Consider the following 16,994-nt stretch of genomic DNA (forward strand, 5'->3'; position numbering starts at 1 on the left):
GCTCCTGAATAATACCCGTGGAAGTAAATCGCATCCCCACAATGGGTAGGATGTGCCAAAGATGTGCCAACTGGAGCAGCAGTTAAAAGAACCCCACCCAAAGATTTCATTAAATACATGCAAATTCTAATCCCATTAATAAACTGAAGGAACAATGGAAAAGGAAAGGAAGTTAGAGTCTGTGCCTTTAAACAGGGCCAAATTAGCTCAGGAGCTTTAGGGGCTGTAGCCCGGGGCCCTGGCGCAGCAGGGCTCAGGCAGGCTGCCTGCATTCCATGGCCCCACGTTGCTCCCGGAAGTGGCCAGCTGCTGGCAGGTCTCTGCGGCTCATGGCGGGAGGGGGGAGGTGGCTCTGTGCGCTGCCCCCGCCTCCAGCACTGTCCCCGCAGCTCCCATGGGCTGGAAACCGGCCTATGGGGGCTGCAGGGGCACCACTTGCAGGTGCAGGCAGTGTACAGAGACACGCTGTCCACCTTCCCCGAGGGGCGCGCAGAGAAGTGCCAGCAGCCAGCTGCGCTGCCGGCCAGGAGCCGCCTGTGGTAAGTGCCTCCACCTCGAACCCCCTCCTGCACCCCCATCCTCTGCCCCAGGTCAAAATCCCCTCCTGCACCAAACTCCCTCCCAGATCCCTCACCCCTCTCCCCCTCCTGCACCCCCGTCCTCTGCCCCAGGTCAAAGTCCCCTCCTGCACCAAACTCCCTCCCAGATCCCTCACCCCTCTCCCCCTCCTGCACCCCCGTCCTCTGCCCCAGGTCAAAATCCCCTCCTGCACCCAACCTCCCTCCCAGATCCCTCACCCCCTCCTGCACCCCCATCCTCTGCCCCAGGTCAAAATCCCCTCCTGCACCAAACTCCCTCCCAGATCCCTCACCCCTCTCCCCCTCCTGCACCCCCGTCCTCTGCCCCAGGTCAAAGTCCCCTCCTGCACCCAAACTCCCTCCCAGATCCCTCACCCCCTCCTGCACCCCCATCCTCTGCCCCAGGTCAAAATCCCCTCCTGCACCAAACTCCCTCCCAGATCCCTCACCCCTCTCCCCCTCCTGCACCCCCGTCCTCTGCCCCAGGTCAAAATCCCCTCCTGCACCAAACTCCCTCCCAGATCCCTCACCCCTCTCCCCCTCCTGCACCCCCGTCCTCTGCCCCAGGTCAAAGTCCCCTCCTGCACCAAACTCCCTCCCAGATCCCGCACCCCTCTCCCCTCCTGCACCCCCGTCCTCTGCCCCAGGTCAAAATCCCCTCCTGCACCAAACTCCCTCCCAGATCCCTCACCCCTCTCCCCCTCCTGCACCCCCGTCCTCTGCCCCAGGTCAAAATCCCCTCCTGCACCAAACTCCCTCCCAGATCCCTCACCCCTCTCCCCCTCCTGCACCCCCGTCCTCTGCCCCAGGTCAAAGTCCCCTCCTGCACCCATACTCGATCCCAGATCCCTCACCCCCTCCTGCACCCCCCTCCTCTGCCCCAGGTCAAAATCCCCTCCTGCACCAAACTCCCTCCCAGATCCCTCAGCCCCTCCTGCACCCCCGTCCTCTGCCCCAGGACAAAATCCCCTCCTGCACCAAACTCCCTCCCAGATCCCTCACCCCCTCCTGCACCCCCGTCCTCTGCCCCAGGACAAAATCCCCTCCTGCACCAAACTCCCTCCCAGATCCCTCACCCCTCTCCCCCTCCTGCACCCCCGTCCTCTGCCCCAGGTCAAAGTCCCCTCCTGCACCCAAACTCCCTCCCAGATCCCTCACCCCCTCCTGCACCCCCATCCTCTGCCCCAGGTCAAAATACCCTCCTGCACCACACTCCCTCCCAGATCCCTCACCCCTCTCCCCCTCCTGCACCCCCGTCCTCTGCCCCAGGTCAAAATCCCCTCCTGCACCAAACTCCCTCCCAGATCCCTCACCCCTCTCCCCCTCCTGCACCCCCGTCCTCTGCCCCAGGTCAAAATCCCCTCCTGCACCAAACTCCCTCCCAGATCCCTCACCCCTTCCTGCACCCCCGTCCTCTGCCCCAGCCCGGAGCCCCCTCCTGCACCAAACTCCCTCCCAGATCCCTCACCACCTCCTGCACCCCCGTCCTCTGCCCCAGCCTGGAGCCCCCTCCTGCACCCAAACTCCCTCCCAGAAAGAAACTCATATAACAGCTGTTCTAAGGGAAGAAGTCGGCTCTTTTGAATTAACTTAACTATATTTAGGGTGACAAGATGTCCTGATTTTATAGGGACAGTCCCGATTTTTGGGTCTTTTTCTTATATAGAATCCTATTACCCCCAACCCCCATCCCGATTTTTCACACTTGCTGTCTGGTCACCTTAACTATATTCTACATGTTTTAAGACTGAAATGTAACTACAGAAGAGCTTTATGTTAATTAAAAGGCAAGTTTAGTATAGCGTTAATAGCCTTGATGCCATAAGTGTGAGCATTTTGTTTTAAAGTAGGAAAAAGACATACACAGGGGCCCCAGGCCTACAGGGAGTTAATCCGTCCCTGCCTTTTAATACCTCACATAGTAGCGGTAAAAGAAAGCAAGTGTTTAGATACCAGTTGTGAATTTGCTGCAGTAGCAGTTTATGAAGACTTGTGTGAATATTTATAGCAGCATGTGTGCTGCCATCTTGAAAAAGCTTTGCTTTCCCTTATAGTTTATCAAAGTTTCAGTCACTGAGTCAGGGAGGAGCAGCAATGGCACAGGGCTTAGGGAACCAGTTGCACAGCACAATTAACCAACAACAAATAGTCAAGATGAATAGGTAGCAAACAGCATGTAGGCTGAAATATGCTCACATATGAGTATGATATGTTCATATCAGGTTAATTTAATTAGCTAAAAGCAGAGACTGTGGATAATTCATGATCAGATAAAAGGGTAAAATCAGTGAATGTTATTTGCTAATAATAGTTTATTCAACTCTGCTATGAAATACACTTTCATTTTCTGTAGGTAATGAGCCTGTCCCCAGCGCCTTTGTCACTGTTAATCAAGGCAGCTCCTATCCTCACAGAGGAGATGTATGGGGACATTCAGCCCGCAGCATGGGAGCTGCTGCTCAGCGTGGATGAGCACATGGCTGGAGCAGCAGGTAAGAGAACCTGAATCAGAGAGTGGTATTGTTGCCCTGCTGGCCATGCATAGCAGATGTTGGGGCCTTGCAGGTCAGCTTCCTGTTGGAGGAGGAATCAGTGACCCTACATCTGGGTGTGTTTTTAGAGCAACTTGATTATTTTATACTATACACACCAGTCACAAACAGCAGGCAGGCAATCCCCTCTTTTGGGCATCCCAGACGAGACGCCAATGCCTGATTAGAAAGAAAGGGCTCTGCTTCACGAATTGACTCTAGTTAGAGATATTAAAGGAGAGAGCACACTCTCCTGCTGTGTACCATAACCCTTCCCCAAAAAAGAAACTGCATCACAAACTTAACAACAATACGGCTCCTGGGGCGAACCAGCTCCAGGCAGCCAGCCAAACTTTGGAGACTGATATCTGTGGAAATTAATGCTGTTGGCATTGATGTTTGCTTGTGGGTAAACAGGTCACTAATTTTCTGTTTTCTTACCCAGCAGCTCCAACAGCAAAACACGAACTTTTGTATCCAGCTCCATTCCCCTCAAATCTCTGTGATAGGGGGCCTTTGTGAGAGAGGAAGCCACTCAAGATCAAACTTGTCATACCTCCAACAAATGTTGGCCCATTTAATTTTAATGCCTCTAGTTTGCAGCCCTCCATTCTCTCTTGTGTTATATTTAGTTTGTAAGCTCTTTGGGACAGGGGCCACCTTTTGTCCTGTGCGTTTGTACAGCACCTAGCTCCTGGTCTGTAACTGGTGCTCCAAGGCATGACTGCAATGCAAATGATGATATACATTTTATAACATTTGAAAAATCACATTTAGAATACACCAGAATTACTTCTGGCTTAATGGCTGAATGTAATTAAGGACAAAGGGCACAACCTTGCACTGGGATCCGCTAACATGGACCCGTGTGGGTCCTCATGCGATCACTTAGGCCTGGTCTACACTAGGACTTTAAATAGAATTTAGCAGCGTTAATTCGAATTAACCGCTCAACCGTCCACACCAGGAAGCCGTTTAATTCGACCTAGAGGGCTCTTTAGTTCGAATTCGGTACTCCACGCCGACGAGGGGAGTAGCGCTAAATTCGACATGGCTATCTCGAATTAGGCTAGGTGTGGATGCAAATCGAACTTAGTAGCTCCGGGAGCTATCCCACAGTGCACCACTCTGTTGACGCTCTGGACAGCAGTCCAAGCTTGGATTCTCTGACCAGCCACACAGGAAACGACCCGGGAAAATTTGAATTCCTTTTCCTGTCTGGGCACTTTGAATCTGATGTCCTGGTTGGACATCGGGGCGAGCTCAGCAGCACCTGCAACGATGCAGAGCTCTCCAGCAGAGGAGTCCATGCAATCCCAGAATAGAAAGAGGTCCCCAGCATGGACAGACCGGGAAGTCCTGGATCTGATCGCTGTGTGGGGCATTGAGTCTGTGCTTTCGGAGCTGTGCTCCAACAAACGGAATGCAAAGACCTACGAGAAGGTCTCCAAAGCCATGGCACTCAGAGGATACAGCCGGGATACAACGCAGTGCCGCGTGAAAATCAAGGACCTGAGACAAGGCTACCAAAAAGTCAGAGCGGCAAACGGACGCTCCGGAGCCCAGCCCCAGACATGCCGCTTCTACGAGGCACTGCATGCCATTCTAGGTGGGTCTGCCACCACTGCCCCACCAGTGACCGTGGACTCTGAGGATCGCATAGTGTCGACGGGCAGTTCCTCGGCGATGTTCACCGATGGGGAAGATGAGGAAGGGTTTGTGGAGGACGACGCAGGCGACAGCGCTTACAATACCGCTTTCCCCGACAGCCAGGATCTCTTCATCACCCTCACAGAGATCCCCTACCAACCCTCCCCGGCCGTTAACCCGGACTCAGAATCAGGGGAAGGATCAGTCGGTAAGTGCTATAAACATGGAAACATTTATTTTTTAAAAAACAGGAATAAAAACTATATAAAAACTATATAAAAAGTTTTCCATATAAAACTATATAAAAAGAAGGTCCACACATATAGGGATGGAACAGAAATCCTCTTGGGACACTTCCATGAAGCTCTCGTAGAGGTGCTCAAAAAGCCTCCGCAGGAGGTTCCTGGGGAGAGGTGCCTTATTTGGTGCTCCGTGGAAGCACACTCTTCCGCGCCAGGCCATCCTAACGTACAGCGGAATCATTGCCTCGACCAGCATGGCAGCATACGGTCCTGGTCTGTGCAGGGATTCTCGCAGCATCCTCTCTCTCTCTCTCCGAGTGACCCGCCTCAGGGTAATCTCGTTCGGCGACTGCTGCATCTAATTAGGGCAATTAGTGTACTGTTACTATTGTGAATGCTTGACTTTTACTTTGCATAGCAATGACCTTCGTTTAACAGCCACGTGTTGGAGGCCGCAGAGGAAAAGCATACAGTGATCTTTCCCAGGCACAGCTGTGAGGGGCTGGAACAGGGTCAGACTTTATGCTTTCCAGATTGCCTTCAGCAGGAGGGCACAGCTATCCATTAACTGTTAAGCAGCCTATAGTGTAGGGCTTACCAGGCCTGGCTGCTACACGGATTCAGCTGTACCGCCCCGCTTGTCCGATCTCCTGTGCAAGACCGCAGCCAATGAAAGCATATTCCGAAATCTCGAACTTGTCCTGAGAGCTCGTGAGACTAGGTGCCCTGTATGGTCTTGTTCACAGAAACTGAGTAGACTGTGTTCAGTGTTCGCAAACATGTATCTTTTCAAGGAAATCACTTCCTTTTTCCCATCACACAGCTGCGGCTCTTTCACGAACTGCCCCGGCATCGCCCTCACAGAGGCTGGCGCAGATTAGGTGGCGAAAGAAAAAGACTAGGGACGACATGTTCTCGGAACTGATGGCCTGCTCCAGAGCCGAGGCGGCCGAGCAGAGACAGTGGAGGGAGACCCTATGTCAGCACCAGCGCTCACACAGCGAACGGGAGGACAGGTGGCGGCAGGAAGACCAGCAGGCGACTCAAACGCTGCTTGGGCTAATGAGGGAGCAAACGGACACACTCCGGCGCCTTGTAGATGTTCTGCAGGACCGCAGGCAGGAGCAGAGAGCCCCCCTGAACTGTATCTGCAACCGCCTTCCCCCGCCACAAAGTCCTGTCCCCCCCTCACCCAAAATCACAAGAAGGAGGGGCGCTAGGGGCCGTGAAAACTGTCACTCCACCCCAGCAGAGCGCTCATGTACCAAACAGCTCTCATGCCATAAATTTTGAGAAGTGCTTCCCTTCCTGGATCACCCAGTCCCAAATCCAAGTTTCATCCCCCCACTGTGTAGTTGAGTATTAAAAGTAGTTTGTTGTTATTCACTGTTTCCGTCACGTTTTTCTTGTCAGAAGACTTTGTGTGAAGGGGGGAGGGTTTTTTTAATTGCATAGGACAGCCTCCATTACCAGGGTACAGACTTGGGGCAGGATCAACAGCAGGACACACACAGACTGCAGTCACTAGGCACCAGGGTCAGTCTGGGAGGTGTATGCTGCCCCGGGTCAGTCTGTGAGGTGTATGCTGCCCCAGGGTCCTAGCGCCTGCCATCCACAAATGGCAAGGCAGGCTGCCCTTACCATGCCCTTCCACCCTAGACACGAGCCTCTCCGATGCCCTGAGCCCCAGCAAGAGCCCTCATCCACGGACACATACTCACCCTTCCCACACACCCCTCACCCCTTCCTACGCCCCAACCCCCAGCCCAGAGCCTGCATCCAAACTCCGTCCCAAAGACGGCACCCCTCACCCCTTCCTGCAAACCCACCCCTTCCTGCACACCCACCTGCAACCGTCCTCCCCCCAGAGACCGCTGTAGGAGCAGGAGCCTGTCATTCCTCTAGTGTAGAAGTGGTCTGTACATCAGTGCACACCGTACCCACCACAGTCTGCGTCCATGTTTCAACCCTAGAACAGGAATTCATAATTAAAGAAAACTTTGTTAATAATCAGTGTTCCATTAAATTTATTTTAAAACGTGTGTTGGAAGGGGGGAAACCTGGAGAACGGGGTATGTAACCGAAGATCGAAGTCAACAGTCACTGAAACAGGCTCAGGTTCAGCTTCTCTGTAAATCAAGTGGACAGTCATAGGTTACTCTGCTCTCCGAGGAACCTAGCTTTCAAAGCCTCCCGGATGCACAGCGCTTCCCGCTGGGATCTTCTATCGGCACGGCAGCCATGCCTCAACCTCCCATCCCGCCATAAAGGTCTCCCCCTTGCTCTCACAGAGATTGTGGAGCACACAGCAAGCAGCAATAACAACGGGGATATTTTTTTCACTGAGGTCCGAGCGAGTCAGTAAGCTCCGCCATCTCCCCTTGAGACGTCCGAAAGCACACTCCACCACCATTCTGCACTTGCTCAGCCGGTAGTTGAAGAGTTCCTTCTCACTGTCCAAGGCGCCTGTATAGGGCTTCATGAGCCAGGGCATTAGCGGGTAGGCTGGGTCCCCGAGGATCACTGTAGGCATCTGCACATCCCCAACCGTTATTTTGTGGTCCGGGAAGAAACTACCTGCCTGGAGGCGTTTAAACAGACCAGAGTTCCTGAACACATGCGCGTCATGAACCTTGCCCGGCCACCCGACGTAGATGTTGGTAAAACGTCCCCTATGGTCCACCAGTGCTTGCAGCACCATAGAAAAGTAGCCCTTTCGGTTAATGTACTGGCTGGCCTGGTGGGCTGGTCCCAGGATAGGGATGTGAGTCCCATCTATAGCCCCACCGCAGTTTGGGAATCCCATCGTGGCGAAGCCATCTCTGACGACCTGGACGTTTCCTAGAGTCACTACCTTTGAGAGCAGTTGCTCAACGATTGCGTGGGCTACTTGAATCACAGCAAGCCCTACGGTAGATTTGCCCACGCCAAAGTGGTTCGCTACTGACCGGTAGCTGTCTGGCGTTGCAAGTTTCCAGAGGGCTATGGCCACTCGCTTCTGCACAGTCAGGGCTGCTCGCATCCGGGTGTCCTGGCGCTTCAGGGCAGGGGACAGCAAGTCACAGAGTTCAAGGAAAGTGCCCTTACGCATCCTGAAGTTTCGCAGCCACTGTGATTCATCCCAGACCTGCAGCACTATGCGGTCCCACCAGTCCGTGCTTGTTTCCCGGGCCCAGAATCGCCGTTCCACACCATGAACTTGACCCATTGCCACCATGATCTCCACTGCGCGGCGTACCCTGCTTTGTGAGAGGTCTGCGCCACTCTGTGACTTCCTGTCCTCACCACGCTGACGGAGCCTCCTCGCCCGATTTCTCAGCAGCTGACTGCGGAAGAGGTGGACGATAAGGTGCGAGGAGTTGACAACAGCCATAAGTGCAGCGATGATCGCAGCGGGCTCCATGCTCGCAGTGCTGTGGCGTCCGCGCTATAACCGACCAGAGAAGGACGCGAACAGATTTCCCGCCGGCGCTTTCAAGGAGAGAGGGCGGGAGTGACGGTTGAATGATGACAGTTACCCAAAACCAGCCTCGACACATTTTTTCCCCCAGCAGGCATTGGGGGCTCTACCCAGCATTCCAATGGGCAGCGGGGAGTGCGGGAACTGTGGGATAGCTTCCCACAGTGCACCGCTTCCAAAGTCGACGCTGGCCCCGTTACTGTGGACTCAGACAGTCGAATTAGTGTATTTAGTGTGGATACACAAATTCGACTTCATAAGGTCGATTCCACAAGTTCGAGTTAAGTAGATTCAAAATAGTCTTGTAGTGTAGACGTACCCTTAGACACATAAAGTAAGGTACCCAACTCCTTCTAATGTATGTTCTCATGTGCCCAGGAGACTGACTGTAGAGGTTAATTTAGACACCATAATTTAAAAATCCTTGTCATTTTTGTACAGAATTATAACTGCATTGTGACAGGACTAAAGGAAAGAAAACACAAATAATTATTTCTTAATTAATACTTATATTATTTGTGCAAAAGCCTCTTACTTTCAGATCAGTAGTGCTTTAGGGCTTGTGTGCTGAGCTCTTCTGTGAGATGCTCAGCACCCTGCACTCCCCCTAACTTCACTTGGAGGGGAGGGTGCTCAGCACCTCACAGAATTACTCAACACCTTGCAGGACTGAGATCTAAATCTCACTGTAAAATCTTTATTTAATCTAAAATGTAATGAAATTCCATTGTAAATATTTGGATTCTGAACCTGCCCGTCCTTTGGGGAGTTATGAAGTATTGGTTCATAGATTTTTTTTCTTATGTTCTATCTTTTAGCATGGGATAATTTATCAGATTAAAAAAAAATAATTATCTTTTTCAATGCACTGTGACATTCCCAATAATTTAGTCACTGTCTATCTACAATTGGAATATCCCTCGATGCAGATCTATACAGTAGTATAATAAGATTCTAGACTGGGAGTCAGAAAACCTGATTTCTCTTCCCAGCATTGCCACTGATTGACTCTGTGAACTTCAGAAAGTCACTAAAACGTGCCTCAGTTTCCCCCTCTGTGCTTTGTAAACGGCTTTGAGTTGGAAAGTCCTGTAAAAGTGCTGCTGCTTCTTATTTATTATTATTGATGAATGAAGCCTGGACTTACTTTTTATTCTAAACTTATCATTACTGAGATTTTCATGAGAACAAAAGCATTCTCTTTTTTTAAAAAAACAGCTTTGCTAAAATCTTTTTATGAGCAGTTGTGGTGGCTTTGAGAGGTGGAGTGACACTGATTTCATTTCATGAAGCAAAGCACTTTTTGCTGGTGCCAGTATATTGCTGATCTCATTTTCTGTGGAGCGCTTTTTTTTAATTTTTTTTTTTTACGTGACTGAAATTTTATCTGCAAAACAAATACACTCTGCAAAAACTCAGCTGATCAAATGTTCACTCCCTGCAGCTGCCATGTTCCTGCTGTGTGCTGTGAAAGTGCCCGAGGCTGTTTCTGATATGCTGATGTCCGAATTTCATCACCCTGAAACAGTGCAAAGACTGAACGCTGTTCTCAAGTTCCATACCCTCTGGAGATTTCGGTATCAAGTCTGGCCTCGGATGGAGGAGGGCGCTCAGCAGATCTTTAAGGTAGATGAGGAGAACAAACACACTATTGTCTTTTGCGGTTTTGGCTTGCAGGACAGATGTATTGTGACATGATGACAAGGAATTGGCTTTAAGTCATTTCAGGAGAGGAAAAAAATAATTCTGAATGCCAGGTTTGTAGGATGCAGAACTGTATTAAAAAGAGACAATCCCACAGAATTCTGGATGTAGATTAGAGAAAAATACTTAGTAGGAAAGAAGCATAGTGCCATAGACGATTGGCACAGTATAGTAAGATGGAGGTCAGCGGGGGGGAAATGAATGGAACTAATTAGTATCTCTGAATTTTCCACCGATATTAAATTAGAAGATGATACAACATTTCCATAGTTATTAACGGGAATATCTTGTGCCCGTTATAACTAAATGCATTGAGCTAAATATATAGGCTGCACTTCTGTGAAGACAAGGGGAGTCCTATTGACTCTGGCCATTGGGCCATGCTTCCCTGCAACCCAGAGGAGTCCTAGTGACTCTGGCCATTGGATTACACAGCCCTGAGGCGGGGCAATAACCCTATTGACTTCACTGCGGGGCTACGACGCCCTTGCCTCATCCCCTGGGTGACGGGGTGTCCTGGCCCCTGCGACACATGGTAGAGAATGGGGGCAACAGTCGAGGCCTGCAAAAGGCCCCAAGTGAGGGGGGACTGCCCGAAGCAAGCTCAGAGTTCCCCTCACTGGTTAACCACTGCAAATCAAGATGGAGGCCAACAAATTATTGAAGTGGCTGTTAGAAAACCAACAACTACAGGTGACCCAGCAGCAGCGGTGCCAAGCACAACTGATACAGCAGATCATCTTCCAGCAGCAACAGCTGATGCGTGAGCTGGCTGACAAACATCAGACTCAGCAGGAGTGGTTGGTCAATCAGGATTTAAATCCACCACCTAAAATTTTCTTTCCCTCTACCTGATTTTCTCTCCTTGTGTTTTCTTTCAGATTCCTCCTCCAAGTATAAACTTCACTCTGCCCTCTCCAGTACTGGGAATGCCCTCTGTGCCAATGTTTGACCCCCCGTGGGTTCCACAGTGCAGTGGGAGCGTGCAGGACCCAATTAATGAGGACCAGTCTGTAAGTTAAAGAGCTCCCTAGAGGGGATATTGTTATTACTTAGTGACAAATTATATCCAGGTGTTGGGGGGGGGGGAGGAGAGAGGGAGTTAAAGAAGACCAAGTAGTCTAAACTCTGAATTTCCTTACTTGCGTCAGTTTACAAGAGATCTTTGTGTACATTGTCAGTATAGTGCCTAGGCACCACATATACAATGTTAATATTTTTCCTATTTTTCAGCAAGAGACTTAAGACAAGAAATCCAACCAAGAGCTTCCTTGTGAATCTCTATTCAGTTAACACCTATTTGTTGTGGGTGTGTATATGTGTAGATAGATGGAAGGATTTGATCTTTAGTGGTTAAATGTTAGCGGTGACTCATAAAAGTGGCCTAAAACACATGCTGCATGAAAACCAAACCAATTGCTTCAAGTTGGTTTCTTTCTTCTTGCTTTTCTGGCAGAAGTCATTTTCAGCCCGGGCAGTGTCACGTTCCCATCAGCGAGCAGAGCACATCCTGAAGAACCTGCAGCAGGAGGAAGAAAAGAAGCGCCTAGGCCGGGAAGCCAGTCTTATCACGGCCATTCCCATCACCCAGGAGGCCTGCTATGAGCCCACCTGCACCCCAAACTCAGAGCAAGAAGAAGAAGGTGCGCTCTAGAGCCATGAACTGCTTGCCGGGGACCAATAAGCACATGCCTCCAGCGTGGAACAGATCTTAGGGATGCAGTGAGGATGGAAAGTGATCATTAGTGATAGGGAAGATCCCACTTTAACATCCTCATCATTTTGGATCATTCGAAGGAACTGGTATTTAATCACTTTAAGAACCTGACAGCACCATACAGGTATAAGGCATCCATATCAAAAAATAAAAGATTCAAAATGAATGAGAAAAAAAGTGTAGCCAATAATTAGTGTAATAAGGGCCCAAACCTGTGAAATGTTGAGTGCTGCCCACAAGAAACTGGGTGTCCTCAGCTCCCACTGACCAATGGGAGTTGGGGACTCTCTGTACTTCATAGGAGGCACTTAGCACCTTGCCCAATCAGATCCTTAGAATATGAGAATAAAGGAAACTGAAAACTTAGCCTTTGGGTTGAGGATTTTCATTGGGTCAAGCTAATGCAATAGAGAGAATTAGTTAAATGTCCTCTTTTTGCACATTGGAGCTGCACAAATATACTGATGTGTCCTGAGCTGTGTATGCGGTGGAAAATCTGCAAACAGAATAGTGGCATTGCAAGTTCACCCTGACAGTATCTAGAGGAAGGACAACAAATTATCTAGCAATGTGATTTGTTAGAATGTAGAATAATCGTCTAATAGAAGCTGTGGAGCTGGATCACCTGAGTCAACTGAAACTTGACTCAGCAAAGCACTGGGTAATATATGTTAAGGAACAGGCCTGCTCTAGCTCCCAGGGGATGGACGAAATGACCTAGATCATCTTTTTAGTTTCTAAATTGTGCATTTCACAAGAAGCCTGACTTTTTTTTTCTCTCTTCCAATCTGGCAGCATGATGCTTCTTTCTGGGAAGTGCCTTGAACTGTGTCAGTCAAATTTATAAACCAAAATTCACATCTCCTGTTTTCTTTGTCAGTAGAAGAAGTCACCAACTTGGCATCCCGCCGCCTCTCTGTGAGTCCCTCCTGCACCTCCAGTACTTCTCACAGGAACTATTCCTTCCGTCGTGGCTCTGTCTGGTCAGTGCGTTCAGCCGTCAGTGCAGAAGGTGGGTATTGACTTTGCATTTGTTTTTAATTCTCCTTACAGTGTATATATTCATTCTGTTGACTCACAGGTCTCATGTCTTCCTTGCTCTTAACCAAAGCTACACCTGCCTTTTGTCAGGCCTGCTTGAAAGCTCAGGAGGTTCTGAATTAGTCAGCCCCATTCATTATGGTACTGCTGTTCATTCCTATGTAGCTTCTCTTCAGTTCCAGTGTTTCATTGTGAGTTACCACGGAGTTGTGTCATGTGAAGCACGCCAGGTGGAGAACTGTAATTGAAAGGGATTTTGCCAACAGCACATTGGCTAAAGCACGCCTTTTACTCCTCTCTGCTCTAGATGAGGAGCACACTACGGAGCACACGCCAAACCATCATGTGCCGCAGCCCCCGCAGGCAGTGTTCCCAGCATGCATCTGTGCAGCTGTGCTCCCCATTGTTCACTTGATGGAAGATGGAGAAGTCCGAGAGGATGGAGTAGCAGGTGATGACCTAGATTAAACATTCATGGACTCTTAATTAGCGGTTACAAAAATCTCTAGCAGTTTGAACAATGGCTCAGATTAGTAAGAGCAGGTAGGCTGGTAGCATCAGAATCCAGTTATTAGAGGTACCTAGGCTTTTTAAAAAAGCTAGGAGATTGCTCATGAAAAAAAACATGTTAAAAGAACAGTTTTAAGGTTGCAAAGTCAAGCCCTCATAATTTAGGAAATACCAGAATCAGGGTTGCCTGTGCAACCTTAATGTGATTCTCTTGTGTGAATGCATTATGATACAGTCTGTAATTACCTGAGCACATCTTATATTTTCCACAGGACCTCTGCCTCATTCAGTGCACAGAATGGATACTGCACATTTAATGAGCAGCTATTCAGTATGTTATTTTATCATTATTGTTCAGTGTCTGGGTCCAGGCCTTATTTACTGCACACTATTCAAACCATGCTCTGAAGAGAGAATTGTTAATTTCCTCATGGACTTTTCTGTGGCGCTCATCACTACAGTATGTGTGCTTGATAAACATTACTGAATTTATCTTCATGTCTCAATCCCCCATACCCATCTACGACTCCTTGTCCCAGGTCCAGTCTCACCCCCACACTTGCCTCCTTAGCTCACATATAGGTCAGAATCCCAGTCCCCTAACCCTCCCTGGCTCCTCCCTTTAGTCCCCCACCCCACCTGGCTCCTCACCCCTGTGCACTTGAATCGGGCTACTTCCTCCTTTTCCTTCTCATTGCCTGGGTGCCTGCAGGAGGATCACTGAGAGCACAGGAGATGCAGTTCCCCTGTTCTCAATTCCAGTGCCTGGTGCCACACCAGCCCCTGGCTGCAAGAGGAGCAATTGGAGGGAAAGTCCTGCTCAGCCCCTGCAGCCCTGGGATGGAGCATGCTACATGCAGACAAAACCTTTGGAAAATCTAGCTGCTAAACTCTTTTTGTGTCTACTGAACTTGTGCAAACTGAGCTTTTCAGAGGCTCATAATTTGGCCAAATTTGAAAAAAAAATTATGAGGATGGCAGAAGACACATCTCTGGCACCAGGGTGAGGCACCTGCCAAATTTTAAATCTCTGCTCTAAAGCATGGACGTGTCAGAGCATCTCAGTGGAACAGTTCATTCTCAAAAGTGACAATCATTTTTGCTTAAATGTACCAAAAATATTCAGCCTGAGGCTGACACCCAGCATGGAAAATGTCAACCCAAACAGTTAAAATTTGGCAAAGTTGTGAACAACTGAAAAGAGGATCTTACAATGGGAAGCGTTGGGCAGTTTAACTATAGGCATCACTAGCTGTGTTGTCTTTAATTCCACTTATAAATAGCGTATGAAGAGTTTATAAATTATTAGACCTTATAATCATGTTACAGACATGAATAGTGTGTGTCATCGATGGTTATAAGCACGTCTGTAGAAAGTTTTATAAACTGCAATTGTCAGGCTCTGGGTTCTGGGTGGTCAGGCCTGGTGGTTGGAGTAGTGGTCAAGAACAGATAGCAAGGGTCAAAGCTGGCCACAGAGTCAGGACTGAGCTGAGAGCAGCACTTAAACCAGGGCCTGGGGACGGGCCGTGAGTCAGAACCAAGGTCTGGGTCCGTAAACAGCTAAATCAGGATTGCAGTCGGAGTCTGGAAGCAGGCCAGAGCTCGAAGCTGGGTTGAAGTTAGTCCAAGGTTCTGGGGGTCAGGAGGCAGGTGCAAGGCTGGGGCAGGATCAGAATAACGTACAGACAAGGCTGAACCAGGCTGGAACAAGGTTTGGACAGGGCTGGGGCAGAGACAGGATCAAGGCAGGCTGGAAGCCTAGGGACTCTGTAACACTGTGAGGCAGCAGGAGAGTTCCTAGTCGAGCGGTGCTATTGCACAGACTGACTTGTTGATCTGGCAGTGAGGGTGAAATATTTGTACATGGGGGTCATTGATCCGGGCCCTGCCCAGGGATAGGCTGCTGCAGCATGCCTGAGGGGTGAGTCAGTGCAGGCTTTGCTGGAGGCAGGATTCATTGTAGCTGAGTGAGCAGCCCTGGTTCAGCTGTGCTGCTAATGTAAATTTGCAGATGAATAATCATTTATGCTAAAATTGGTGACACTTGAGGGATTTAGTAACCCTTTCACAAACACACGTCTGTCCAAATACTAGCCACAAATAATACAATTTAGTGAATAACAAAAAATTCACAAAAATATTTGCAGTTTTTAATTAACTGACCATATGTAATCATGCATCTGAGTTTCACTTCTGCAGATGCATGTGGTTCTCTGGTTTGCTGGTAGACGTCAAACATTTTAATATAAATATACCCCTTTAAGACTTCTCCTGAAGATGAGGTTCTCACTGGTTCTTTTTCTTCCTCCTGTACAGTGAGTGCTGTGGCGCAGCAGGTCTTATGGAACTGTTTGATTGAAGATCCCTCTACAGTTCTACGGCATTTCCTGGAGAAACTCACAATAAGCAACCGACAGGTAGGTTCTCCTTTTCCCAGTATAGACATTAAAGGAAAGCTTAGCCATCACTTAATGCATGAAAATACAGGAGCAAGTAAAATCACTTAAAGGGTAAACAATCTTTACTATAAGATGGCTTAGAATACAACCAGATCCTTGGCTGGTGTAGATCAGTGTAGGCCCTATCAATTCAGTGGGGCTATGCTGATTTACACCACCTGAGTATCTGGCCCTGATTGTCCAAGGCCCTGTTCTGACTCTGTTTTGGACTCTTAGTCATGAATCCTACTGAGCTAGGTATCCTCAGCTGGTGCAAATGAACTTAGCTTCCTCGGAGCCATTCTGTTTAACCCTCCCTGAAGTACAGACCTGACATTCAGCACTCTGTTTGCAGTGTTGTAGCCATGTGGGTCCCAGGATGATAAAGAGACAAGGTCATACCTTTTATTGGACCAGCTTCTGTTGGTGAGACAAACTTTCAAGCGTACACAGAGCTCTTCTTCAGGTCTGGGAACTGTACTAATCAGAGAGTCACAGCTAAATACAAGGTGGAACAGATCGTTTAACATAAGTAGTTAATACATATCATCGTAATCCTTTTCTGTGCTATGTCTGGTTTAGATTGTAAACTCTATGGGGCAGGGATCTGTCGCTTTTGTTGATATGAAGAGCACCATGCAACCCTGTAGCACTATATAAATAATAATATGGACAACACCGTGCACACTAGTGACACCATATAAATAAGAACATAAGAACGGCCATACGAGGTCTGACCAATGGTCCATCTAGCCCAGTAGCCTCTCTTCCAACAGTGGTTGGTGCTAGGTGCTTGAGAAGGAATGAACAGAACAGGGAAATTTATCAAGTGATCCATCCCCTGTCATCCAATCCCAACATTTGGCAGTCAGAAGTTTGGGAACACCCAGAGCATATGGGGTTGCATTCCTGATCATCTTGGCTAATAGCCATTGATGGACCTATCCTCCATGAACTTATCTCATTCTTTTCTAACCCAGTTATACTTTGTCCTTCACAACCTCCCATGGCAACGAGTTCCACAGCTTGATTGTGCATTATGTGAAGAAGTACTTCCTTATATTTGTTTTACACCTGCTGCTTATTAATTTCATTGAGTGACCCTTGGTTCTTGTGTTAT

The 16,994-nt window shown here is 48.9% G+C and overlaps 1 protein-coding gene across 2 annotated transcripts in view; it reads left to right on the plus strand.

The window, feature by feature from the left end:
- The window catches only part of UNC80 (unc-80 homolog, NALCN channel complex subunit), a 190,179-nt gene that overhangs the window by 109,884 nt on the left and 63,301 nt on the right, over positions 1 to 16,994 (plus strand). The window contains exons 31-37 of one of the 2 annotated variants that reach the window (XM_045032267.1): positions 2,932 to 3,070; positions 9,906 to 10,087; positions 11,047 to 11,178; positions 11,622 to 11,808; positions 12,763 to 12,894; positions 13,231 to 13,374; positions 15,753 to 15,853. In XM_045032267.1, the coding sequence (XP_044888202.1) occupies positions 2,932 to 3,070; positions 9,906 to 10,087; positions 11,047 to 11,178; positions 11,622 to 11,808; positions 12,763 to 12,894; positions 13,231 to 13,374; positions 15,753 to 15,853 (1,017 nt within the window). The remainder of the gene's footprint in view (positions 1 to 2,931; positions 3,071 to 9,905; positions 10,088 to 11,046; positions 11,179 to 11,621; positions 11,809 to 12,762; positions 12,895 to 13,230; positions 13,375 to 15,752; positions 15,854 to 16,994) is intronic. The other variant, XM_045032269.1, reaches the window with a different exon arrangement.

The sequence above is a fragment of the Mauremys mutica genome, chromosome 10 (genome assembly GCF_020497125.1).
Source record: "Mauremys mutica isolate MM-2020 ecotype Southern chromosome 10, ASM2049712v1, whole genome shotgun sequence".
Taxonomy (NCBI): domain Eukaryota; kingdom Metazoa; phylum Chordata; order Testudines; family Geoemydidae; genus Mauremys; species Mauremys mutica.